At 45.9% G+C, this 27,972-nt stretch overlaps 2 protein-coding genes across 5 annotated transcripts; both read left to right on the top strand.

The window, feature by feature from the left end:
* The first annotated feature begins 266 nt into the window (after positions 1 to 266).
* On the top strand, positions 267 to 6,178 carry LOC144480966 (uncharacterized). The gene is made up of 2 exons (XM_078200588.1): positions 267 to 329; positions 2,786 to 6,178. Exon 2 carries the CDS (start codon positions 2,895 to 2,897, stop codon positions 3,729 to 3,731), a length of 837 nt encoding a protein of 278 aa, XP_078056714.1. The 5' UTR covers positions 267 to 329; positions 2,786 to 2,894; the 3' UTR covers positions 3,732 to 6,178.
* LOC144480959 (uncharacterized) lies at positions 4,071 to 27,853 on the top strand. Of its 4 annotated transcripts, none has more exons than XM_078200574.1 (3): positions 4,071 to 4,141; positions 16,790 to 16,903; positions 24,915 to 27,853. In XM_078200574.1, the coding sequence occupies exon 3, from the start codon at positions 25,277 to 25,279 to the stop codon at positions 26,360 to 26,362; it is 1,086 nt and encodes a 361-aa protein (XP_078056700.1). In that variant the 5' UTR covers positions 4,071 to 4,141; positions 16,790 to 16,903; positions 24,915 to 25,276; the 3' UTR covers positions 26,363 to 27,853. The 4 variants fall into 4 exon arrangements, with proteins under 4 accessions (XP_078056700.1, XP_078056699.1, XP_078056701.1 ...); XM_078200573.1 differs by lacking the exon at positions 4,071 to 4,141 and adding an exon at positions 11,372 to 11,422; XM_078200575.1 differs by lacking the exons at positions 4,071 to 4,141; positions 16,790 to 16,903 and adding an exon at positions 21,931 to 22,055.
* The last annotated feature ends 119 nt before the right edge of the window (positions 27,854 to 27,972 follow it).

Consider the following 27,972-nt stretch of genomic DNA (forward strand, 5'->3'; position numbering starts at 1 on the left):
CGCCCCTCATTCACTCCGATTGGTTGGAGGACCAGCCGCTCCCGCTCGGTAATCCCAGCCACTCTGACAATGTCCAGTTCAGCTCCCAAGATGATTGACGGCACCTCCAGGCCAATAGGAAGAGGGGGTGGGGCTGGAGGACCGAGCGGGGAGCGGCTGGTCCTCCAACCAATCGGAGTGAATGAGGGGCGGGGCTGGAGGACCGAGCGGGAGCGCCTGGTCCTCCAACCAATCGGAGTGAATGAGGGGCGGGACCTGAAGCCTGCGCAGTGCGGGTAATGGCGACGGGCAGACGGACGGTTTTAGTTTGGAAGCGAGATCAATACGAGGTAGAGGGCGGCGCGCGGGGAATGATAAATGTGGCGGGTGGGTGGAGAGACTTTGTAAACATCTGCAAACCCAAACCCCGGAAATGAACTTCCCGGTCCCCCCCTTTGTACCAAATGGAGCGGCAGCTTGTAGTGTTAGACCCGGGCTGACTGCCGCCATTGAGGCTGCATGTGGGAGGCCGGCAGGGATTGTGATCGGAGAGTGAAGCCCTGACGTCACAATGGAATGGGTGAGAGTGTGACGTCACAATGGAATGGGTGAGAGTGTGACGTCACAATGGAATGGGTGAGAGTGTGACGTCACAATGGAATGGGTGGGAGTGTGACGTCACAATGGAATGGGTGAGGGTGTGACGTCACAATGGAATGGGTGAGAGTGTGACGTCACAATGGAATGGGTGAGGGTGTGACGTCACAATGGAATGGGTGAGAGTGTGACGTCACAATGGAATGGGTGAGAGTGTGACGTCACAATGGAATGGGTGAGACTGTGACGTCACAATGGAATGGGTGAGACTGTGACATCACAATGGAATGGGTGAGAGTGTGACGTCACAATGGAATGGGTGAGGGTGTAACGTCACAATGGAATGGGTGAGGGTGTGACGTCACAATGGAATGGGTGAGGGTGTGACGTCACAATGGAATGGGTGAGGGTTCCAGATGAGCTGAGACTGGGCTGGAGTCGGGTGATGGCACTGACATGTGACCCGGTGGCACAGTGGTTAGTGCAGCTGCCTAACAGCGCCAGGGACCCGGGTTCAATTCCAGCCTCGGGTCACTGTCCGTGCAGAGTTTCTACATTCTCCCAGTGTCTGTGTGGGTTTCCTCCAGGTGTTCCGGTTTCCTTCCACAGTCCAAAGATGTGCCGGTTAGACGGATCGGCCATGATAAATTGCCACTTGGTATCAGGGGGATTAACAGGTAAATATGTGGATAGGGCCTGGATGGGATTGTTGCCGGTGCAGGCCTGATGGGCTGAATGGCCTTCTACACTGTATTTTATTATTCATTATTATTAATTAATTACTATTAATGCTTCTATGAATGAAGGTGGTCTTGATGATGATGTGGACATGTGGCTGGAAGCTCATCTTGGGATGAACTATTTCACCCTGGTTGTGAACAGCCTGGTTCAGCCTCAGACAGTTGCCAGGAGGAGAGATAAAGTTGTTGGTGAGGGAGTGGAGTTTGTAGTGGGGACTGAACACAATGGCTTCAGTCTTCCCAGTATTTATATGAAATAAATTCCTGTTCTTTCAGTACTGGATGTCAGACAAGTCAGGATGGTGTGTGAGTTGGAGAGGAACTTGGAGCTGATGGTGTTCACAGGGTTTGGAAATTCTGTCAAAGTGCCTGTTGAGTTGTAGATGTATAAAATCTGTCTCCTCACCTCCGGCCTCTCCTACTTCTCTCTGTTTCCACTCAGAATGTGGAGATGCCGGCGTTGGACTGGGATAAGCACACGAAGTAATCTCACAACACCAGGTTAAAATCCAACAAGTTTATTTGGTAGCATAAGCCATAGGCTTTTGGAGTGCTGCCCCTTCATCAGGTGAGTGGAAATTCTGTTCACAAACGGCATATAAAGACACAAACTCAATTTACAAGATAATGGTCAGAATGTGAGTCTTTACAGGTAAGCAAGTCTTAAAGGTACAGACAATGTGAGTGGAGAGAGGGTTAAGCACAGGTTAAAGAGATGTGTATTGTCTCCAGCCAGGACAGTGAGTGAGATTTTGCAAGCCCAGGCAAGTCGTGGGCGTTACAGATAGTGTGACATGAACCCAAGATACTGGTTGAGGCCGTCCTCATGTGTGTTAAGCTGTGCTTAACCCTCTCTCCACTCACAGTGTCTGCACCTTTAAGACTTGATTACCTGTAAAGACTCGCATTCCAACCATTATTTTGTAAATTGAGTTTGTGTCTTTATATGCCCTGTTTGTGAACAGAACTCCTCACTCACCTGATGAAGGGGCAGCGCTCTGAAAGCTTGTGGCTTGCGCTACCAAATAAACCTGTTGGACTTTAACCTGGTGTTGTGAGACGTCTGTGTCCACTCAGAGTGCCCAGAGTCTTGTATAGACCCAGAGCAGGTGGCAGCTTTCCTTCCCTCAAGGACGCTAGTGAATCACTTGGGTTTTTAAGAACAATCCAGCTGTTTTTATAATCACTTTTTCCTAGTTTCAGCCCCACGAATTACCAGCTCAATCCATTCCATTCTCACGTGGAACTCTCATTCAGCTCAATTTCACAACCCCCCCCCCCCCCCCCCCGCCCCACCACCACTTTGTGTTTTTGTGAGTTCTCTCTCACTTTCTTTTTTTTTGTTTTAAATCCATTTCACAGGGTTTGAGAGGATGAGGATTTGCAGTTGAGAAATTGAAATCAAATATCATTACAAATGGAGTCTGCCAATTTATTGTAACCTGAATATCATTGTATTTTTATTATAGAAGAAAAAGGCACCGTTCACAGTGGAGAGAAACTGTACATGTGTTCTGTGGACAAGACTTCAACCAATCATCTGGCCTTTTGGAACATAATTGCAGTCACAACAGGGAGATGGCATGGACCTGTGGGGATTGTGGGAAGGAATTTGATTACCCATCACAGCTGGAAACTCATCGACGCAGTCACACAGGGGAGAGGCCATTCACCTGCTCCAAGTGTGGGAAAGGATTTGCTCACCCATCCACCCTGCTGACACACCAGCAAATTCACACTGAGGAGAGGCCGTTCACATGCTCTGTGTGTGGGAAAGGATTCAATCAGTCATCCAACTTAGCAATTCACCAGCGAGTTCACACTGGGGAGAAACCGTTCACCTGCTCCCAGTGTGGGAAGGGATTTTCTCACTCATACACCCTACAGACACACCAGCGAGTTCACACTCGGGAGAGGCCATTCATTTGCTCCCAGTGTGGGAAGGGATTTGCTCACTCATCCACTCTGCTGAAACACCAGCGAATTCACACTGGGGAGAGGCCGTTCACCTGCTCAGTCTGTGGGAAAGGATTCAATCAGTCATCCAACCTAGCATTGCATGAGCGAATTCACACTGAGGAGAGACCGTTCATCTGCTCTGTGTGTGGGAAGGGATTCAATCAGTCATCCAAACTAACATTACACCAGCGAGTTCACACTGGGGAGAGACCGTTCACCTGCTCCCAGTGTGGGAAAGGATTTGCTCACTCAGCCAACCTGTTGAAACACAAGCGAGTTCACACTGGGGAGAGACCATTCGCCTGCTCCCAGTGTGGGAAGGGATTTGCTCACTCAACCAACCTGCTGACACACCAGCGAGTTCACACTGGGGAGAGGCCATTCACCTGCTCCCAGTGTGGGAAGGGATTCAGTCAGTTATCCACCCTGCAGACACACCAGCGAATTCACAAGTAACTGTTGTGATTGGATTTTGCTGTTAATCATATTCAGACTGAACTAGGTTCCTTTGGGTCTGTTTCTGCTGAATTGAAAAAGAACTCCAGCTCTGTTGTAGGTGTTAACATAATAGACTTAGAATGGGAGGATTTGGGATCAGAAAACTTGCAAAGACATCAGATCAGGATTGGATGGAGCCCCACAATTTAGTGTAACCTGAACAGCAGAGAATTTTGACCATGGAAGGAAACAGCGCTGTTCACAACCACAGTCACATTTTGAACATAGAATCAGAGAGTGCTGAAGAGGCTCTTCAGCCCATCGAGTCTGTACCGACACGCGAGAAACACCTGACCACCCACCTAATCCCATTTATCAGCACGTCGTCCATAGCCCTGAATGTTGTGATGTGCCAAGTGCTCATCCAGGTACTTTTTAAAGGCTGTGAGGCAACCTGCCTCTACCTTCCTCCCAGGCAGCCCATTCCAGACCGTCACCACCCTCTGGGTAAAAATACTTTTCCTCACATCCCCCCCCCCCTAAACCTCCTGTCCCTCAACTTTACCTTAAGTCCCCTTGTGACTGATCCTTCAACTAAGAGGAACAGTTGCTCTTTATCCACTCTGTCCTTGTCCCTCGTAATTTTGTACACTTCAATCAGATCGCCCTTCCGTCTTCTCTGCTCCAATGAAAACAACCCAAGCCTGTCCAACCTCTCTTCATAACTTAAATGTTCCATCGCAGGCAGCATCCTTGTGAATCTCTGCACCCTCTCCAGTGCATTTGACAAGCTGCCGCATAAGATAAAGGTGCACGGTGTTACGGGTAATGTGGATAGAGGATTAGTTAACAAACAGAAAGCAAAGAATGGGGGTATATGGGTGTTTTTCTGGTTGGCGATCAGTGACTCGTGGTGTGTCTTAGGGATCAGTGTTGGGGCTGCAATTGTTTAGAATTTACATAGATGATTTGGAGTTGGGGACCAAGTGTAGTGTGTCAAAATTCACAGATGACACTAAGATGAGTGGCAGAGCAAAGTGTGCAGAGGACGCTGAAAGTCTGCAAAGGGATATAGATAGTCTAAGTGAGTGGGCAAGGGTCTGGCAGATGGAGTACAATGTTGGTAAATGTGAGGTCATTCATTTTGGTAGGAATAACAGCAAAATGGACTATTATTTAAATGGTAAAAAATTGCAGCATGCTGCTGTGCAGAGGGACCTGGGTGTCCTTGTGCATGAATCACAAAAAGTTGGTTTGCAGGTGCAGCAGGTAATTAAGAAGGCAAATGGAATTTTGTCCTTCATTGCTAGAGGGATGGAGTTTAAAACAGGGAGGTTATGGTGCAGCTGTATAACGTGCTGGTGAGGCCACACATGGAATACTGTGTACAGTTTTGGTCTCCTTACTTGAGAAAGGATAGACTGGCACTGGAGTGGGTGCAGAGGAGATTCACTAGATTAATTCCAGAGTTGAGGATTGGCTTATGAGGCTATACTCATTGGAATTCAGAAGAATGAGGGGAGATCTTATAGAAACATAAGATAGAAGCAGGGAGGTTGTTTCTTCTGGCAGGTGAAATAGAACGAGGGGGCATAGCCTCAAAATAAGGGGGAGCAGATTTAGGACTGAGTTGAGGAGGAACTTGCTCACACAAAGGGTTGTGAATCTGTGGAATTCCCTGCCCAGTGAAGCAGTTGAGGCTGCCTCATTGATTGTTTTTAAAGCAAGGGTAGATAAATTTTTGAACAGTAAAGGAATTAAGGTGAGCGGGTGTGTAAGTGGGGCTGAGTCCACAAAACGATCAGCGGGGCAGGCTCGAGGGGCCAGATGACCCACTCCTGCTCTTAGTTCTTGTGTACTTTGCATCAGTCTTCATTAGAGTCTGGTACTCTATCCCTTGGTATAGAGGATACAAGTAATATCCCACAAATTCAGGAAATGAAGATGATGTGGAGATGCCAGCGTTGGACTGGGGAGGGCACAGTAAGAACTCTCACAACACCAGGTTAAAGATCAACAGGTTTATTTGATAGCACGAGCTTTCGGAGCATTGCTCCTTCATCAGGTAAGTGAGCCTTCTTACTCAGGAAATGAAAGGGAGGGAGGAAAACTACAGTCACTTATGAAGTGGTACTGAGCAAATAGTCGGAGCTGTGGGCAGACAAATCCCTGGGTCCTGATGACTTCATCCGAGGATATTAAAGTGGCTCATTAGGTAACAGCAAAACACCGCAGATGCTGAAAATCTGAAATTAAAACACAAAATGCTGGAAAGACTCTGCAGGTCTGGCAGCATCTGTGGGGAGAGAAACAGAGTTAACGTTTTGAGTCCATATGGCTGTTCTTCAGCTGAAGAGGGATAGAAATGGCTAGTGAGATAGCTGGGGCATTGTTTTTAATTTTCCCAAATTCCCTAGATTTGGGAACATTTCTTTTAGAAAGTAGCAAATCGATCTCTATTGTTCAAAAAAGGAAGAAGACAAAAAAGCAGGAAGTTACAGGGCAGCTAACAACATGTAGAGAAAATGTTAGAGGCTATTATTAAAGATGTTATAGCAGGGCAGTGATTGAGGTAATAAGAGAGAGTCAGCACGATTTTGAGAAATGGAAATCATATTCAACCAATTTCTTGAGTCTTTTGAAGGAATCACATGCTGTGGATAAAGGTGAACCAAAGGTGGATAAATGTGAATTTAATGCAGACAAGTGTGAGGTATTGCACTTTGGAAGGACAAACCAAGGTAGAACATACAAGGTAAATGGTAGGACACTGAAGAGCGCAGTAGAACAGAGGGATCTGGGAATACAGATACATAATTCCCTAAAAGTGGCGTCACAGGTAGATAGGGTCGTAAAGAGTGTTTTTGGTACATTGGCCTTTATAAATCAAAGTATTGAATATAAGAGTTGGAATGTTATGGTGAGGTTGTATAAGACATTGGTGAGACCGAATTTAGAGTATTGTGTGCAGTTTTGGACACCTAATTACAGGAAAGATATTAATAAGGTTGAATTGCAACTGTACAGGACCTTGGTGAGACCACATTTGGAATATTGTGTGCAGTTCTGGTCACCTCACTATAAGAAGGATGTGGAAGCGCTGGAAAGAGTGCAAAGGAGATTTACCAGGATGCTGCCTGGTTTGGAGGGTAGGTCTTATGAGGAAAGGTTGAGGGAGCTAGGGCTGTTCTCTCTGGAGTGGAGGAGGTTGAGGGGAGACTTAATAGAGGTTTATAAAATGATGAAGGGGATAGATAGAGTGAACATTCAAAGACTATTTCCTCGGGTAGATGAAGCTATTACAAGGGGGCATAACTAAAGGGTTCATGGTGAGAGATATAGGAAGGATGTCCGAGGTAGGTTCTTTACTCAGAGAGTGGTTGGGGTGTGGAATGGACTGCCTGCAGTGATAGTGGAGTCAGACACTTTAGGAACATGTAAGCGGTTATTGGATAGGGACATGGAGCACACCAGGATCATAGAACATAGAAAAAATACAGCACAAACAGGCCCTTCGGCCCACAAGTTGCGCCGGTCATGTCCCTACCTGCCTAGGCTTATATATAGGCTTACCTATAACCCTCAATCCTATTAAGTCCCATGTACTCATCCAGAAGTCTCTTAAAAGACCCTATCGAGTTTGCCTCCACCACCACTGACGGCAGCCAATTCCACTCACCCACCACCTTCTGAGTGAAAAACTTACCCCTGACATCTCCTCTGTACCTACTCCCCAGCACCTTAAACCTGTGTCCTCGTAGCAGCCATTTCAGCCCTGGGAAAAAGCCTCCGAGAATCCACCCGATCTATACCTCTCAACATCTTGTGCACCTCTATCAGGTCACCTCTCATCCTTCGTCTCTCCAAGGAGAAAAGGCCGAGCTCCCTCAGCCTGTCCTCATAAGGCATGCCAACCAATCCAGGCAACATCCTTGTAAATCTTCTCTGCACCCTTTCAATCATTTCCACATCCTTCCTTTAATGAGGCGACCAGAACTGAGCACAGTACTCCAAGTGGGGTCTGACGAGGGTCTTATAAAGCTGCATTATTATCTCCCGACTCCTAAACTCAATCCCTTGATTGATGAAGGCCAGCACACCATACGCCTTCTTAACCACCTCCTCTACCTGCGAGGCCGATTTAAGAGTCCTATGGACCCGGACCCCAAGGTCCTTCTGATCCTCTACACTGCTAAGAGTCTTACCCTTGATATTATACTCCTTCATCCCGTTTGACCCACCAAAATGAACCACTACACATTTATCTGGGTTGAAGTCCATCTACCACTTCTTCGCCCAGTCTTGCATCCTATCTATGTCACGCTGCAGCTTCTGACATCCCTCCAACCTATCCACAACACCACCAACCTTTGTATCATCGGTAAACTTACCAACCCATCCCTCCACTTCCTCATCCAGGTCAATTATGAAAATGACAAACAGCAAGGGTCCCAGAACAGATCCCGGGGGCACTCCACTGGTGACCGACCTCCATTCAGAAAAAGACCCGTCTAGAACCACTCTGCCTCCTGCAGGCAAGCCAGTTCTGAATCCACAAGGCAACAGCCTCTTGGATCCCATGCCCTCTCACTTTCTCGAGAAGTCTTGCATGGGGGACCTTATCGAACGCCTTGCTGAAGTCCATGTAAACCACGTCTACCACTTTTCCTTCGTCAATGTGTTTAGTCACATTTTCAAAGAACTGCACCAGGCTCGTAAGGCATGATTTGCCCTTGACAAAGCCGTGCTGACTACTTTTGAGCATACTAAACTTCTCTAAATGTTCATAAATTCTGTCCCTCAGGATCTTCTCCATCAACTTACCAACCACTGTTGCCTCCAATACACATCTCTTTAACCTGTGCTTAATGCTCCCTCCACTCACATTGTCTGTATCTTTAAGACCCGGTTGGCTGTAGAGATTCGCATTCTAATCAGTATTCTGTAACTTGATTTTGTGTCTCTGTGCAGATTTCCATTCCATCTGACGAAGGAGCAGCGCTCCGAAAGCTAATGGCATTTGCTACCAAATAAACCTGTTGGACTTTAACCTGGTGTTGTTAAAACTCTTACTGTGTTGACCCCAGTCCAACACCGGCATCTCCACATCAAAGATATTCATACCCAGCCTTGCTCATTTGTGTGGGAGGCTGAATGCCTTTTTGGTGCTGGCAGCTAATTAGTGGAAAGTATCACTCGTGTAACCACGACATAGTCGCAGAATGAAACAGATTAGTGTTCCCTCTGTATTGTGCAGCCTTGTGGTTGTCCTAAAGGCCATCACTTTCAGATCTGAAAAGTGCCTGGGTCAAGGTCAAATTACCCCAGAAAGGGAAATTTTCTCTCAATCTGAAGCAACAGGTGAAGCAAATCATTTCACACAGAAACACGTCTTCAACGTTGCGGTAGTTTGTTCAGTTACACACTTGGTGGTCACGTGACTCTGGTTGCAGCATTCCTGAGCCTCATTGGAGGGATTCCTCACATGAGCCGAGTTTGAGGAGAGTATCTCTGGCCTCCAGTGATGCAGCCGCTGAATCTATTCCTGGAAAAAACACATTTGGAATATTGTGATAATGTTGTCTGAATCCATCAGGACAATTTTGTATTCAACTGTGGGGGGGATAATGTTCACTGTTTTATATTCGGGTCTGGGGGGGATAATGTTCACTGTTTTATATTCGGGTCTGGGGGGGATAATGTTCACTGTTTTATATTCGGGTCTGGGGGATAATGTTCACTGTTTTATATTCAGGTCTGGGGGGGGATAATGTTCACTGTTTTATATTCGGGTCTGGGGGGGGATAATGTTCACTGTTTTATATTCGGGTCTGGGGGGGATAATGTTCACTGTTTTATATTCGGGTCTGGGGGGGATAATGTTCACTGTTTTATATTCAGGTCTGCGGGGAGAATGTTCACTGTTTTATATTCGGGTCTGGGGGGGATAATGTTCACTGTTTTATATTCGGGTCTGGGGGGGATAATGTTCACTGTTTTATATTCGGGTCTGGGGGGGGATAATGTTCACTGTTTTATATTCGGGTCTGGGGGATAATGTTCACTGTTTTATATTCGGGTCTGGGGGGGATAATGTTCACTGTTTTATATTCGGGTCTGGGGGGGATAATGTTCACTGTTTTATATTTGGGTCTGGGGGATAATGTTCACTGTTTTATATTCGGGTCTGGGGGAATAATGTTCATTGTTTTATATTTGGGTCTTGGGGCGGGATAATGTTCACTGTTTTATATTCGGGTCTGGGGGATAATGTTCACTGTTTTATATTCGGGTCTGGGGGATAATGTTCACTGTTTTATATTCGGGTCTGGGGGATAATGTTCACTGTTTTGTATTCGGGTCTGGGGGATAATGTTCACTGTTTTATATTCGGGTCTGGGGGGGATAATGTTCACTGTTTTATATTCGGGTCTGGGGGATAATGTTCATTGTTTTATATTCGGGTCTGGGGGATAATGTTCATTGTTTTATATTCGGGTCTGGGGGGGCATAATGTTCACTGTTATATATTCGGGTCTGGGGGGGATAATGTTCACTGTTTTATATTCGGGTCTGGGGGATAATGTTCACTGTTTTATATTCGGGTCTGGGGGAGATAATGTTCACTGTTTTATATTCGGGTCTGGGAGATAATGTTCACTGTCTGGGGTTTGTGAGCTCGGGTTGATTCTGCCTACGGTGCATTCTCGGTTGTCAGAGCTCTCATTAAAAGCTCTAATTTCCAGTCAGTGACTGAGTTGTCTCTGATGGGATGGGGAATCAGAGTGGGGGTAATGTGCTTCATGGACAGCGATGGGTTGGAATGAGTATAAAATAAACCCGGACTACACCAGGTAATTGTGAGAACATTAAAACAATCACAAAATATCATAGCACCATGTTGGAAAGCAGAATACTTTGGCTCAATCTTTGATCAATTTTGTTTGATTCAATATTGTGAGTGACTTGTTGGATTGCTGGTTATTTTCTAACGGCAGCTCAGCACCATCATTTTGACCATCAACTCGGCCCTGGCGACTGCTGCATTTTTCCAGCACCTTCTGTTTTAATTTTAAGTGGAACCTTAATATCTGCTGAGTACACAGGCCAATTTATCTTTCTAGGGGTGAGTGTGTCTGAGAGGTATGCAACTGGAAAACATTTTCCATTCACCTCCTGCATTGCTGCAGTATATATACATTGTTCTCACTCTGCCAGCAGGGCTGTGGGATTAATTGCCTAGATCTTAAAGACAGCCCGACTGGGCAGGATGAGCCAAATGGTTTCCATCTGTGATGTATCATTCCATAAAACAGCATCAGGAGAAAGAAAGTGAAAGAAACCAATCTCAGTGGAATTTCCCCAACCAGTGTGAGCACCTCAGGGGAGCAGAGAGTGGGAAACCAGTAGGAAAAGTTTTAAAAACTCGGGGTATTCCCACAGGAGAGCACTGTTTAAATCAATTTTAGAAATAGAAAATGGCAGCGCACAAATTCTGAGGAATGCATTTTTAAAAATTAATTGATCTTAATTGCACAAGATAATTTTCTATGACAATGACGCCGTTAATTCCCAGGTGCCCTTGCGGGTAGGAAAGTATCCTATTCATTCCACAGGAGCCTATTACGCAGGCGCAGTGCTATATCTGGAGCGTGCGCAGTGTCACTTTGTTCGGAGCCCTGAGTGCGGGAGCCGTTTTTTTCAAGCAGGTGAGTCGGTGGGGCTGCGGGAGAAATGTCGCCGGGAGTCGGGGTAGGGAGGGAGCTATGGCTTCACAAACATCCGCTGTAGGCCGCACGGCCCGAATAAAACCCTGCAGGTCCCGGGTTTACAGCTCCCAGGCTTTTATCCCGGGAACAGGCCCCGTTTATCGGCCGCCATCTTGTTTCAGCGGAGACGGAGCGCATGCGCTGCTGTCAGTGGCGGGTCACAATGGGCGTGGTTTCAGGGGCTGGTTCAGAACCTCGATCTTCAGAGGGACAATAGGTAGCAGGGCGCATGCGCAGCTATCCAAGAACATCGGAATAAGAATTCGGAACAGGAGCCCGTCATTCGGCCCATCGAGCCTGCTGCATCATTCAATAAGATCATGTCTACTTTGCTACCCCACCCCGTCCATACCCTTGACTCTCTTGTGGATCCAAACCTCAGCTTTGAATATATTCAATGACCAGAGACCACTCCATCTGACGAAGGAGCATTGCTCCGAAAGCTTATGGTATTTGCTACCAAATAAACCTGTTGGACTTTAACCTGGTGTTGTGAGACTTCTTACTGTTCCAACCATAGAACCATAGAAAATTACAGCTCAGAAACAGGCCTTTTGGCCCTTCTTGTCTGTGCCGAACCATTTTTTGCCTAGTCCCACTGACCTGCACTTGGACCATATCCCTCCACACCCCTCTCATCCATGAACCCGTCCAAGTTTTTCTTAAATGTTAAAAGCATTTACCACTTTATCCGGCAGCGCATTCCACACTCCCACCACTCTCTGCGTGAAGAAGCCCCCCCTAATATTCCCGTTAAACTTTTCTCCTTTCACCCTTAACCCATGCCCTCTGGTGTTTTTCTCCCCTAGCCTCAGCGGAAAAAGCCTGCTTGCATTCACTCTATCTATACCCATCAAAATCTTATACACCTCTATCAAATCTCCCCTCCTTCTTCTACGCTTCAGGGAATAAAGTCCCAAGCTATTCAATCTATCTCTGTAACTCAGCTTCTCAAGTCCTGGCAACATCCTTGTGAACCTTCTCTGCACTCTTTCAACCTTATTTACATCCTTCCTGTAACTAGGTGACCAAAACTGTACACAATACTCCAAATTCGGCCTCACCAATGCCTTATATAACCTTACCATAACACTCCAACTTTTATACTCGATACTCCGATTTATAAAGGCCAATGTACCAAAGGCACTCTTTACGACCCTATCCACCTGTGACGTCACTTTTAGGGAATTCTGTACCTGTATTCCCAGATCCCTCTGTTCAATTGCATTCTTCAGAGTCCTACCATTTACCCTGTACGTTCTACTTTGGTTTGTCCTTCCAATGTGCAATATCTCACACTTGTCTGCGTTAAGTTCCATTTGCCGTTTTTCAGCCCATTTTTCCAGTTGGTCCAAATCCCTCTGCAAGCTTTGAAAACCTTCCTCACTGTCCACTACACCTCCAATCTTTGTATCCTCAGCAAACTTGCTGATCCAATTTACCACATTATCATCCAGATCATTGATATAGATAACAAACAACAATGGACCCAACACCGATCCCTGCGGCACACCACTAGTCACAGGCCTCCACTCAGAGAAGCAATCCTCCACAACCACTCTCTGGCTTCTTCCATTGATGGTATTTGCTACCAAATAAACCTTTTTGTCTTTAACCTGGTGTTGTGAGACTTCTTACTGTTCTTCCATTGAGCCAGTGTCTAATCCAATTTACTACCTCCCCATGTATACCTAGCGACTGAACCTTCCTAACTAACCTCCCATGAGGGACCTTGTCAAAGGCCTTGCTGAAATCCAGGTAGACAACATCCACCGCCTTCCCTTCATCCACTTTCCTGGTAACCTCCTCGAAAAACTCTAATAGATTGGTCAAACATGACCTACCACGCACAAAGCCATGTTGACTCTCCGTAATAAGTCCCTGTCTATCCAAATATTTGTAGATCCTATCCCTTATCACACCTTCCAATAACTTGCCCACCACCGACGTCAAACTTACTGGCCTATAATTTCCAGGATTTCTTTTGGAACCTTTTTTAAACAATGGAACAACATGAGCCACCCTCCAATCATCCGGCACCTCCCCCGTGAATACTGACATTTTAAATATATCTGCCAGGGCCCCTGCAAGTTCAACACTAGCTTCCCTCAAGGTCCGTGGGAATACCCTGTCTGGTCCTGGGGATTTATCCACTCTGATTTGCCTCAAGACAGCGAGCACCTCCTCCCCTTTAATCTGTAAAGGTTCCATGACCTCCCTACCTGTTTGCCCTATTTCCGTAGACTCCATGCCCGTTTCCTCAGTAAATACGGATGCAAAAGAAACATTTAGTATCTCCCCCATCTCTTTTGGTTCCATACACAGTCTACCACTCTGGTCTTCAAGAGGACCAATTTTATCCCTCACTATCCTTTTGCTCCTAACATACCTATAGACTCTCTTTGGATTTTCCTTCACTCTGTCTGCCAAAGCAACCTCATGTCTTCTTTTAGCCCTCCTGATTTCCCTCTTAAGTCGCTTCTTGCACTTTTTATACTCCTCGAGCATCTGATCTGTTCCTTGCTGCCTGTACATTTCATACAACTCACTCTTGCTCTTAATCAGTGTTACAATCTCCCTTGAGAACCAAGGTTCCTTATTCCTATTTACTTTGCCTTTAATCCTGACAGGAACATACAAACTCTGCAGTCTCAAAATTTCTCCTTTGAAGGCCTCCCACTTTCCATTTACATCCTTACCAGAGAACAGCCTGTGCCAATCCACACTTCCCAGATCCCTTCTCATTTCATCAAATTTGGCCTTTTTCCAGTTCAGAACTTCAACCCGAGGACCAGATCTATCCTTATCCATGATCAGGTTGAAACTAATGGCATTATGATCACTGGATCCAAAGTGTTCCCTCACACTCACATCCATCACCTGCCCTAACTCATTTCCCAATAGGAGATCCAATATCGCATCCTCTCTAGTTGGCACCTCTATATACTGATGTAGAAAATTCTCCTGAACACATTTTACAAACTCTACCCCGTCTAAACCTTTAACAGTATGCGAGTCCCAATCTATATGTGGAAAATTAAAATCCCCTCCTATCACAACTTTGTGTTTCTTGCAGTTGTCAGCTATCTCTCCGCTGATTTGCTCCTCCAATTCTCGCTGACTATTGGGTGGTCTATAATACAACCCCATTAATGTGGTCGTACCTTTCCTGTTTCTCAGCTCCACCCATAGGGCCTCTGTAGACAAGCTCCCTAATCTATCCTGCCTGAGTACCGCTGTAACATTTTCCCTGACCAACAATGCCACCCCCCCCACCTTTTATCCCTCTGCCTCTATCCCGCCTGAAACATTGGAACCCTGGAACATTGAGCTGCCAGTCCTGCCCCTCCTGTAGACAAGTTTCACTAATGGCTATAATGTCATATTTCCATGTGTCTATCCACACCTTCAGCTCATCTGCCTTCCCCACAATACTCCTGGCATTGAAATAGACACACCTCAAAAGATTATTTCCACCACACTCTACCCTTCCATTTGTGATTTTGCTTGAACTAACCTGTCTTTTTACCCCTGGTCCACTATCTGCTCTGGCACTCTTGTACAGGTCCCACCTGTCCCAGAAGAGGTCCCAATGATCCAAGAATTGGAAACCCTGCCCCCTGCACCAGTTCCTCAGCCACGTGTTCATCCGCCCAAGCATCCTACTCCTGCCCTCACTGGCATGTGGTTCAGGTAGCAATCCTGAGATTACTACCCTCGGGGTCCTGCTTTTTAACTTCCTTCCAAGCTCTTTGTACTCACTCTTTAGGACCTCCTCACTCTTCCTTCCCACATCATTGGTACCGATGTGCACCACGACATCTGGCTGATCACCTTCCCACTTTAGAACGCTGTGCACGCGATCAGAGACATCGCTGACCTTGGCACCTGGGAGGCAACAAACCATGCGGGAGTCTCTGTCCCGACCACAGAACCTCCTGTCTGTACCTCTGACCATTGAGTCCTCTATCACTACTGCTCTCCTCTTCTTCATCCCACCCTTTTGCGCTGTAGAACCAGACTCAGTATCAGGAGTTCCGGCTGTCGCAGCTTGTCCCAGGTAAAGCATCTCCCACAACAGTATCCAATTCAGTATACCTGTTGTGGAGGGGTATAGCCACAGGGGAACCCTGCTCTGCCTGTCCTTTCACACTGCCATTTTCTCTCCTTACAGAAACCCAATTTCCTGTGCTCTGCTGCTCAGGTGTAACTATCTCCCTAAAGCTACTGTCTATATACTTCTCATTCTCCTGAATTAGATGGAGGTCATCAAGCTCCTTCTCCAGTTCCCTAACACGCTTTGCTAGCAGCTGCAGCTGAATGCATCTTTTGCAGGTGTTGTCGTCAGGGATACCGGAGGTCTCCCTGATCTCCCACATCCTGCAAGAGGAGCATTCCAACATCTTGCCTGGCATTTTTTTTTCCACTCTTTAAACTGTTACCGCTCTGTGTTCCTGCTTTTTAAGCTGTCACCGCTCAATTTTTAATCCTCAATCCTCACTGGTGAAGACAGAGTTCCAAAGAACAACTACCCGCTGAGAGAAAAGATCTCTCTTCATCTTAATCTTAAATTTGAGATCCTTTATTTTTACTTGATTCCCACACCAGAGGAAACATCATCTCAGCATCTACCTTGTCAAGCACCTTATATCATATGAATCATAGAATCCCTACAGTGCAGAAGGAGGCCATTTGGCCCATCGAGTCTGTACTGACCACAATCCCACCCAGGCCCCATCTCCACAACCCCATGCATTTGACACTAGGGTCAATTTAGCATGGCCAATCCACCTAACCCACACATCTTTGGACTGTGGGAGGAAACTGAAGCACCTGGACGAAACCCACACAGACATGGAAAGAAAATGTGCAAACTCCACACAGACAGTGACCCAAGGCTGGAATTGAACCTGGGACCCTGGCGCTGTGAGGCAGCAGTGCTAACCACCGTGCCGCCCTTAAATTCCCAGATGTTTCAATAAGATTACTTCTCAGTCTTCAAAACTCCAAAGAGTACAGGCCCAAGCTGCTCAACCTGAAAGATAAAACTCCTCATTTCAGGAATCAACCACTGGATCTTCCCCGAACTGCCTCCACTGCAATTTTGTCCCAGCTAAAGTAATTCTGTGCCAGGGAGGAGGAATGAATGTTTTGAATTTCTGTTCTGGACAGATGCTGATGGATCTTGGAAACTCCTTTTACAGGGGGTTAGAAGGGAAAGATTTACTCACAGCAAACTCAGACCAAAAGAAATTCTGTCCTGAATTTCTAACCTTGAATTACACCGATAACTTTCCTCATTTACAGGGAGAAGATTTGAAGGCTGCAACATTTTTCCTGGACACCAATCTCTCTCAGACCTTTGCAGCTGCAGACTTCAGCAGGAGATTTCAAATTTGAAAACAATGAAATTATTTTGGGGTGAGTGTTACTGGGCATTTATTTAAATTTAGTGCATTCTCTGATTCTATGGATCTCAGGCTGACTCCTTTGCCACGAATGGGGAGGCAATGGCGCAGTGATAGTGTTATTGGATTAGTAATACAGGGATCCAGGGCAATGCACTGAGAACCCTGGGATTGAATCTCACAACGGCAGATGTTGAAATTTGAATTCAGTAAAAATCTAGAATTAGAAGTCCATTGATGACAATTGTCATGGAAATCCATCTGATTTAATAATGTCCTTTAAAGAAGGAAATTACCACATCCCCCAGCAATGCAAGCCACTCAGTTCAAGGGCAATGAGTTATGGGCAATAGATGCTGATGCAGCCAACACAGAGTCATAGAGCAATACAGCACGGAAACAGACCCTTGGGCCCAACTGATCCATGCCAACCATGGTGCCCTCCCAGCTAGTCCCAATTGCCCATGTTTGGCCCATATCCCTCTAATCCTTTCCAATTCATGTACTTATCCAAATGCTTTTTATATGTTGCTATTGAACCTGCCTCAACCACTTTCTCTGGCAGCTCATTCCATGTACACACCACCCTCTGCGTGAAGAAGTTGCCCCTCGGGTCCCTTTCAATCTTTTCCCCCTCACCTTAAACCTATGCCCTCTAGTTTTCAATTCCCCTCCCCTGGCAAAAAGACAATGTGGGTTCATCAATCTATGCCCCTCATTATTTAATACACCTCAATATAGTCACCCCACATTCTCCTACGTGCTAAGGAATAAAGCCCTAGCCTGTCCAACCTCTCACGATCACTCAGACCCATTAGTCCCGGCAACATCCTCATAAATCTTCTTTGCACTCTTTCCAGTTTATCAATGTTTTTCCTATAACAGGGTGACAAAAACTGTACACAATACTCCAAGTGCAGCCTCACCAACGACTCATACAACTATAACATAATGTCCCAACTCCTATACTCAGTGCCCTGACTGATGAAGGCCAGTGTGCTAAATGCCTTCTTCACCACTCTGTCTACCTGTGACATCACTTTCAACGAACTATGTACTTGTACTCCTGGGTTCCTCTGTTCCTCAACACTCCCCAGGGCCTTACCATTCACTGTACAAGTCCTACCCTGATTTAACTTTCCAAAATGCAACACTCACACTTAAGACCATAAGACATAGGAGCAGAATTAGGCCACTCGGCCCATCGAGTCTGCTCCGCCATTCAATCATGTCCGATATTTTTCTCATCCCCATTCTCCTGCCTTTTTCCCATCTCCCCTGATCCCCTTATTCATCAGGAACCTATATATCTCTGTCTTAAAGACAGTCAATGACCTGGCCTCCACGGCCTTCTGCGGCAAAGAGTTCCACAAATTCACCACTCTCTGGCTGAAGAAATTCCTCCTTATCTCTGTTTTAAAGGATCGTCCCTTTAGCCGGAGGTTGTGCCTCTGTACTCTGTATTATCTGTACTGAAATCCATTTTCCAATCATCGGCCCACTTCCCTAACCGATCAACTGACCAAGATCCCACTGTAATTTTTCATAACCTTCTTCGTTATCAGTGATACCTCCTAATTTAGTATCATCTGCAAACTTGCTAACCATGCCTTGTACATCCATGAATGAAATTTTAAACGGCCATCCATTTCTCTGTTTGACCTCTGCCCTCCCTGATCAGCTCTCTGCCATTGTCTACCTTCCTCTGCCTCTAATAATGGGTGTGTTTTAACTATTATTTCCACAAGCTATGTCTTGATGAGGTTTTTCCCACTTCACAACTCTGTTCACTGCTGATTTACCAGCTTAGTCTTACAATGTTCAGGAATTGTTTCTCTTCCACTGGAGATCATTTCCCTTCCACTTCCGAGCTTATATTGACCAACAAAATCTGATACATTTTTATTCCCTGTAATTCATTCTGCCCACCCTGAAACGTTAATCTTCTTTCTGTCTAAAAGGATGGTCTCTTTCCCAATGTTCACAATTAAAGGGCAGGAGATGGCTGACATTTAAGGGGACAGTAAATTAATATAGGACAGAGATATGTCGAGTGTTATTATATGGTACCCAGATTAGATAAATTATTTATGTTTCTGTAATAAAATACATTTATTATTTCTTGCATTGTAATATAATGCTGTAGCGATGTTATACATTTCCAGTCATAAAGTCATTACAGCACAGAAGGAATCCATTTGGTAACTCGAGTCCATGCTGACTCTCTGTATAACATTCCAGTCCCATTCCCCCTCTATATCCCCATTCTCCTGAAAGTTTATTTCCTTCAAGTGCCCATCCACTTTCATTTTTAAATAGAATCCTGTTCTGAATTTCTATCCTGTACTGACACTGATGATATGTGTAAACTCATTTTACAGGATATTAAAAGAGGAATCTCAAACGTCACGTCTAGATCTGACAGAGTCCTATTCCTTGGGAGCTGAATATCATTGGACTTTGAATTTAGAAGGAGAAATGATTGTCCGGCCTGTCGATTTGAAAAGATTTCAAACATCAGTGTGACTGGAAAAGCACCAACACACTGCCACACTCGAGTGAGAGTGTTCCAGTGCACTGACTAAAGAGCTTTAACCAGTTACACAGCCTGAATAAATAGCACACCATTCACAGTGGGGAGAGACTGTACCCGTGTTCTGTGTGTGGACGAGGCTTCAACTGATTGTCCACCCAAGACAGAGGCAAGGACACCTGCACCATGGAGAAACCATGGAAATGTGGGGACTGTGGGAAGAGATACAGAGCCCCATCAGAGCTGGAAGCTCATCGGCGTAGTCACACTGGAGAGAGGCCATTCACCTGCTCTCAGTGTGGGGAGGGATTCACTTGGTCATCCGACCTGCGGGCACATGAGCGCATTCACACTGGGGAGAGGCCATTCGCCTGCTCTCAGTGTGGGGAGGGATTCACTCAATCAACCCACCTGCGGAGACACCAGCGAGTTCACACTGGGGAAAAACCGTTCACCTGCTCTCAGTGTGGGAAGGGATTCACTCAGTCATCCCACCTGCAGTCACACCAGCGAGTTCACCCTGGGGAGAGGCCAGTCACCTGCTCTCAGTGCGGGGAGGGATTCACTCGGTCCTCCCAATTGTTGAGACTTTGGTCCCTTTAGTCACAAGAGTCACATCCAGCTCCCTCTTGAACATATTTAATGAACTGGCCCCAACAGCTTTCTGTGGTAGAGAATTCCGCAGGTTCACAACAAGAAGTTCTTCCTCATCTCAGTCTAAGATTGTAATTGCTAGTTCTGGACTTCCCCAACATTGGGAACATGTTGGGACAGCATCGAGCCTGTCCAGTCCCATCAGGATTTTAAATGTTTCTCTGAGATCCCCTCTCATTCTAAATTCCAGTGAGTAAAAGCCCAGTCGATCCAGTCTCTCTTCATATGTCAGTCCTGCCATTCCAGGAATCAGTCTGGTGAACCGTAGCTGGACTCCCTCAATAGCAAGAATGTCCTTCCTCAGACTAGAAGACCAAAAATGCACATAATACTCAAGGTGTGGCTTCACCAAGGCCCTGTACAACTGAGCAAAACATCTTTACTCCCACACTCAAATCCTCTTGCTATGAAGGCCAGCATGCCATTAGCTTTCCTCACTGCCTGCTGTACCTGCATGCCAACCTTCAGCAACTGTCCCACCATGACACCCAGGTCACGATGCACTTCCCCTTTTCCTAAACTCCACCATTCAGATAATAATCTTTCTTCCTGTTTTTGCCACCAAAATATCCACATTATATTGCATTTGCCAAGTATCTGCCCACTCAGCCTGTCCAAGCCACCCTGTAGCCTCTCAGGATCCTCCTCACAGCACACACTGCCACCCAGCTTGGTGTCAGCTGAAAATTGGAGATATTGCATTCAATTCCTTCGTCCAAATCATTAATGAATATTATGAACAGCTGGAGTTGCAGCACTGAACGTTGCCGGACCCACTAGTCACTGCTTCCCACTCTGAAAAAGATCCATTTATTCCCACTCTCTGCTTCAGTTTGAGCATAATCTCCCTCCTCTTATACACTAGGCTTGGGCCAAATGTCTTCTTGACCACCTGATTGAGACACTTATCAGCCTTGATTGAATGGCAGAGCAGACTCAATGGGCTGAATGGCCTAATTCTGCTCCTACATCTGATGGTCTTATGATCTACCTGTCCAGCCTCCTTCACAGATACCTGGATGTTGACTCCAGGTTCTCTCTGATCCTCTATAATTCTCAGCATCATCCCTTTATTGTTCATTCCCTTGTCTTGTCTAATGTCCCAAATTCATTCTCTCTCACTGCTCCAGATCGAATTCCATGTGCCATTTTTCTGCCCATCTGACCAGCCCACTGATATCTTCCTGCAGTCCACGGCTTTCTTCTGGATTGTTAAACACAAATACAATTGTTGTTTCATCTGCAAACGGAATCACGACCCTTACATTTAAGTCTAAGTCATTGATATATACCACAAAACTGTGGAATCTCACTGGTAACCAGACACTATTCAGTCCTGGATGTGATTAACAGCAGCAATAACAGCAGAATCCAACCCCTGCTGTCGCCTGTGAACTTGCTGGTGTTTCAGCAGGTTGTTTGACTGAGCGAATCCCTTCCCACACGTAGAGCAGTTGAATGGCCTTCCCCCAGTGTGAACTCGCTGGTGTTTCAACAGATTCTGTTCACTTTTAAATCTCTTCTCACAATCAGAACATTCAAAAGGTCTCTGATCAGTGTGAACAAGTTGGTGTGTGGTCAGGTGGGATGACTGAGTGAATCTCTTGCCGCACAGGAGGCAAGTGTAAGGTTTCTCTCCAGTGTGAACTCGCCGGTGTATCAGAAGGTCAGATGCATCAATGAATTCCTGACAACACACAGGGCAGGTGAACGGCCTCTCCCCAGTGTGAACTCGATGGTGTCTCAGAAGGTGGGCTAACCGAGTGAATCCCTTCCCACAGAGAGAGCAGGTGAACGGCCTCTCCACCGTGTGAGTGTGCTGGTGTTTCAGAAGATCCTTTTTGCTTTTAAATGTTTTCTCATATTCAGAACAATTGAAAGGTCTCTGATCAGTGTGAACAAATCGATGTTTCAGGAGCTGGGATGAACAAGTGAATCCCTTCTCACACACGGAGCAGATGAACGGCCTCTCCCCAGTGTGAGTGCGTTGGTGAATCAGTAAATCCTTTTTACTTTTAAAGCTCTTCCCACACTCACAACATTTAAACGGTCTCTGATCAGAGTGAACTTGGTGGTGAGTCCGGAGGTTTGATAAAGCATTAAATCCCTTCCCACATTGAAGACAGATGAATGGCCTCTCACCAGTATGGACATGCTGGTGTGTGTACAGGCTGGATGACTGAGTGAATCCCTTCCCACACACAGAGCAGGTGAACGGCCTCTCCCCAGTGTGAATACGTCGATGGATTTCCAATTCAGATGGGTAATTGAATCCCGTCCCACAGTCCGCACATTTCCATGGTTTCTCCATGATTATTGACAGGCTATCGGGTGTAGGCGGGATGCAGATTTGAGCTCACTATCAGATCAGCCATGATGTTATTGAATGGCGGAACTGGTCCGTGGGGCCGAATGGCCGATTGCTGCTCCTTGTTCACATGATGCCGGTGTCCTCATGTCTCTCCAGGTTATATAATCAGTTGAAACCAGGTCCACACAAAGAACACGAGTATGGTGCCCACCTGATGTAAATGTGCTATTTTCACGCTGTGTGACTGGTTAAAGCTCCGTTCCAGCTGACTGTGGAAAAGTAACTGAGATGTCTGTGTCTCGGGGCTTTTCCAGTCACACTGATGTCGAATAATTTCCCAAAGACAAAATAGGCAAACATTTCTTCTTCCACATTCATAGGCCTTTGATATTCAGATCCTGAAGAATCATGTGACACTGTCAGATCCCAAGACGATTGGTTTGAATCGCCCGTCTGCAGATATTCTGGAAAAGGAGTTTACATTGAATTACTTTGAATATACAAGACACAAACAAGCCATTCAGTTTAATTCTTTATACTTGACACATCTTCTCCTGTCCCATAGACCTCATCTCAGCCTTTCAGTTGATTTTTCTATTTCTTTTTCTCTCGTGTGCTTCTCCCATTTCCTTTTGAAACAATTTCAGCACTTTCCTCAACTCATTTCTATGGTGATTCTAAACCTGTGAGTGAAGAAATTTGTCCTTATTGCTTCTTGGATTTATTAGTAACTATCTGCTATTTATGACTTTTTGTTTATTGATCGTTCCTTCTTTTAGACTCTGTCACGAGTGGAAACATTCTCCCCACATTTCCCCTGTCCAAGCCACTAATAACTTTAAAGACTTTTATCAGGTCACTGCTCTACAGGAAAAAACTTCAATCCATTTAATCTTTCCTGAAAGCTGTAATCTCTGTTTACAAAAAACATCACAGTCAATGCAGAATAGAAATCACAGAGAGACAAACATTTCTCTTGGGGTGGGGTTTTCTGTGTGTAATTCGTCAACTTCCCAAAAACTGCTTCTGTAAAAGCAGTTTTCAAACATCTATCAGTGTCAGTCCACACTCGAAACACTGAACAGACAATTCTCTTTCCTTCACTCCCAGTGTTCTCCCTCCCTCTCCTCTGTCTGGGTTCAGTTCTCCAGCTCCTGTCTGCAGACTGACAATAAAACCAATGGGTCTTATTGGGGGTGTTGGGGCCTCCAGCGGGTGTTTGTGAATCCTCCCCGCCCACCTCCCAGGGTTTCCTTCCTTCCCAGAGATCAGAGTCCTCATTGATTTGAGGCCAAAGTGTAACCTCTTATTTATTGTCCCCCTCCCCCATCCTCTGATGTGAACCATCCTCCAGTGGCTGAGCCAGGATGGGGCCGTTAACCTGGGCCTGTTCCCGGGAGGGAGGGAGGGAGAAGCCCCGCAGCTGCAAACCAGGGAGCTGACAATGATTCTGAAGGGTCTGCGGATCCACAAAGTGTTTCCAAATCCTCACCAATGTCCAGCCGCCGGCTTCAGCGCTGTCCCTGCGGTAAAGCTGTGGCCTGGGCCAGAAGTTGGTGCTGTTTCCAGTAAGTGTTTTAACAACACCAGGTTAAAGTCCAACAGGTTTATTTGCTGGCAAATGTTTCCAGTGCAGCCGTGGTTTCCATTCCCACCCTGTGCTCACAATCTCCTCCCGAACCCTCCCCAACACCATGACTGACACTGAGCATGCTCAGAGCGCTCACCCACACCACCTGATGTGGAGATGCCGGTGTTGGACTGGGTGAGTCACCTGATGAAGGGGCGGCGCTCCGAAAGCTCCTGATTCCAAATAAACCTGTTGGACTTTCACCTGGTGTTGTGACTTGTTACTGTGCTCATTACACCTGCGCAGTGCGTTCCCTTATCATCTTTGCGCATGCTCCACTCCCAGCCTGGACCCGCCCCTCATTCACTCCGATTGGTTGGAGGACCAACCGCTCCCGCTCGGTCCTCAAGCCCCGCCCCTCATTCACTCCGATTGGGTGGAGGACCAGCGGCTCCCGCTCAATCCTCCAGCCCCGCCCCTCATTCACTCCGATTGGTTGGAGGACCAGCTGCTCCTGCTCGGTCCTCCAGCCCCGCCCCCTCACATTGTTCCGGAATCTCAACCTGCCGCTTCCGCCTTCACCCCAGCAGCAACTTCAACCAAAGACCCAACTGGGAAAAGGTGAATATTTCCGCATGTTTCAAATCAGTCATAAAATCATCAAATATGATTTGTTGTTGTGAGCTGCATTATATGTGAGAATGAGAGTGACGGAGTGGGATTGATCCACAGCCTCAGTCACCAGTTTAAGGACAAGGGGAGAGAGAATCTGGAGAGGAGAAAAGAATCAGGAGGAGACTGGAGACTGAATCTGGAGCAATGGGCAGAGAGGGAGAGGAGTGTGTGGGACACAGAGTTATAGATCTGGGGGAAATGTCCCACAGAAACTAGAATTGTCTGTTCTGAATTTCTATCATATATTTACACTGATAACTTCTGTAAAACTCTTTTTCCAGGGAGTTAGAGGGAGAGGACTTCCAGATGGGAAAGTCAGAACAAACATCATGTCAAAATCTGACCGAATCACTCGATTCATCAGGAACTGAATAGCATCGACCTCTGAAGGTGGAAGGAGAAATGTTTGTCTGTTCTGTCAGTGGGAAAAGATTTCAAACATCAGTGTGACTGGAAAAGCACCGAGACACACACACACACCAGAGTGAGAGTGTTCCAGTAAACTGACTGTGGAAAGAGCTTCAACCAGTTACACAGCCTGAAAAAACATCACACCATTCACAGTGGGGAGAAAATGTACACGTGTTCTGTGTGAGGCTTCAAATGGTCATCCAACCTGGAGAGACACAAGAATAACGGAACCATGGAGAAATCATGGACACATGGTGATTGTGGGATGGGATTAATTTTCCCATTTGAACTGGGAAACGATCAATGCAGTCAGACTGGGGAGAGACCGTTCACCCTCTCCACGTGTGGAGATGGATTTACTCAGTTATCCACTCTGTCGACACACCGACAAGTTCATACCGGGGAGAGGCCGTTTAGATGCTCCATGTGTGGGAAAGAATTTGCTGACTCATGTGACCTGCTGGCGCATGAGCAAGTTCACACCGAGGGGAGCACATTCACCAGGCCTGTGCGGGGGAACGGATTCACCCAGCTCACTGAGCATCAACATGTACACAGTGATCAACGACTTTTTAAATGTTCTGACTGTGAGAAGAGCTTTAAAAGCAAAAAATATCTGCAAATACACCAACGACTTCACACTGGGGAGAGACTGTTCATCTGCTCCGAGTGTGGGAAGAGATTTGTTCAGTCATCTCAGTTGCTAATACACCAGCGAAGTCACACTGGGGTGAGGCCATTCACCTGCTGTGTGTGTGGAAAGGGATTCACTCAACCCCACCACCTTCGGATACACCAGAGAGTTCACACTGGGGAGAGGCCGTTCATCTGCTCTGAGTGTGGAAAGGGATTCACTCAGTCATCCCACCTTGTGACACACCAGCAGGTTCACACTGGGAACAGACCATTCATCTGCTGTGAGTGTGGGAAGGGATTCACTCACTCATATCAGCTTCTGTTGCACCAGCGAATTCACACTGGGGAGAGGCCGTTCACCTGCTCCGTGTGTGCTAAGGGATTCATTCAGTCATCAGATCTACTGGTGCACCAGCGAGTTCATACTGGAGAGAGACCATTCACCTGCTCCGTATGTGGGAAAAGATTCTCTCAGTCATCGCAACTCCTGAAACACCAGCAAGTTCACACTGGGGAGAGACCATTCACCTGCTCTGACTGTGGGAAGAGATTCACTCAGTCATCCCATCTGCTGAGGCACCAGCGAGTTCACACCGGGGAGAAACCGTTCACCTGCTCTGTGTGTGGGAAGGGATTCAATCAGTCATCACACCTTGTGACACACCAGCGAGTTCACAAATGACTGCAAGAATTAGATTCTGCTTTTATTGCTGCTGTTAATCATATTGAAGACTAAATGTGTGGGTTAATCTTGAGATGTGTCAGAAAGTCACTCTCTTCCATGGTTCAGAGTTCCTAGATATGGAACAGAAGCTCCTTTACAACTGTGTTCAGAGTCAGGAAGAACAACGGTGAATGCTGGAAACGTGCTGTCAAATCAGAGATTGGTGTAAAACTGGGATCTGTTCCTGACTGAGAGTGAAACGGCAGGTTTAACTTTACAGTCTGAAAATAGTACGAAGATTGAAAATGTTTGTGTGACATTCCTGAATCTACCAATGTAAGGTAATAATAACATCAAGTTACATTTCTATCTGGAACCTTTAACCATCTCTCACCTTCCATTGACTTCAATGTAATGGAAATTGACTGTTGAAATGTCAACATTAGGAACCTATTTATAAATAATTTGAGGGTTCTTTACCGTTGGGATCTTTCTCTGTTCGCTCCACTCAACGTATTAGATAACAGACTTTCTTCTGTGAATATCCAGCTGGAGTATTGGGCTCTGATGTGTTTCCTTGTTCATCTTGTTGACTCTAAATATTGAGCCTTGTGGTTTCAGACACCAGATAATCAAGCTCCCAACAACAGATTGTCTTTTATTGACTTTATTAACAGCACTGCAATAATACAGACAGAGTAATTCCTCACATGGTTCCAGTACTCAGTGAAGTACTTTTTTAAAAATTCATTCATGGAATGTGGATGTCACTGGCTTGGCCAGCATTTATTACCCACCCTAATTACCCTTGAACTGAGTGGTCTGCTAGGCCAAAGATGTGCCAGACCAGGTAAGGACAGTACATTTCCTTCCCTAAACACATTCGTGAACCAGATGGGGTTTTTTTTACCATAATCGACAACAGTTTCATGGTCATTAGACTTTTAACTCCAGATTTTTATTGGATTCAGATTTCACCACCTGCCGTGGTGAGATTCGAACCCTGGTCCCCAAAGTATTACCTGGGACTCTTGATTACTAGTCCAGCGACAATATCACTATGCCACTGCCTGCCTTTTATATGAAATTTATATGTATCTCCGAACCTCTAACGGTGTATTGGTCTGTAATTTTAACATAATTCAATATTCCTTCTTTAATATCCTGTCTACCACTTTCCTGTTACCTGATGAATTTGTTAATTGTTATTATCACTGGATTATCACAGTTTCCATGTGTTTAACATGATTATTTAGTCTGTACCTGAATTTTATGATTTTTTGTTGCAAATTATACAGCAATTCAGCCTTTTGGCTGTGATCCTGTTTCTTGAATGAAATATCATTCGATTTAAAAAGTTACCCAGTCTGGAGAACAGAGATAATACAGTGGATTCAGAACTCTCTCCTCCTCAGCTCTGATCTAACAAGCTGCAGCTACACTGGAGATGTTTATATTTAAATTGCTCACTACAGTTGTGATCTGACCCTGTTCAAACCGTAACCAGAATGATATCTGTGCATTGTTCTGAGTGTGAGCACAGGTTGTGTCACTATCGCAAACACATACCATTTCCTTGGTTCATATCTCCACACAAAGACCAGCTCTTTATACATCCCCTTTCTGCA

Source organism: Mustelus asterias, chromosome 30 (assembly GCF_964213995.1).
Source record: "Mustelus asterias chromosome 30, sMusAst1.hap1.1, whole genome shotgun sequence".
Lineage (NCBI taxonomy): Eukaryota > Metazoa > Chordata > Chondrichthyes > Carcharhiniformes > Triakidae > Mustelus > Mustelus asterias.

Excerpts from the sequence above, each read along its gene's own strand:
- LOC144480959 (XM_078200574.1), top strand. The coding sequence starts at position 25,277 with ATGGAGAAATCATGGACACATGGTGATTGTGGGATGGGATTAATTTTC.
- LOC144480966 (XM_078200588.1), top strand. The coding sequence starts at position 2,895 with ATGGCATGGACCTGTGGGGATTGTGGGAAGGAATTTGATTACCCATCA.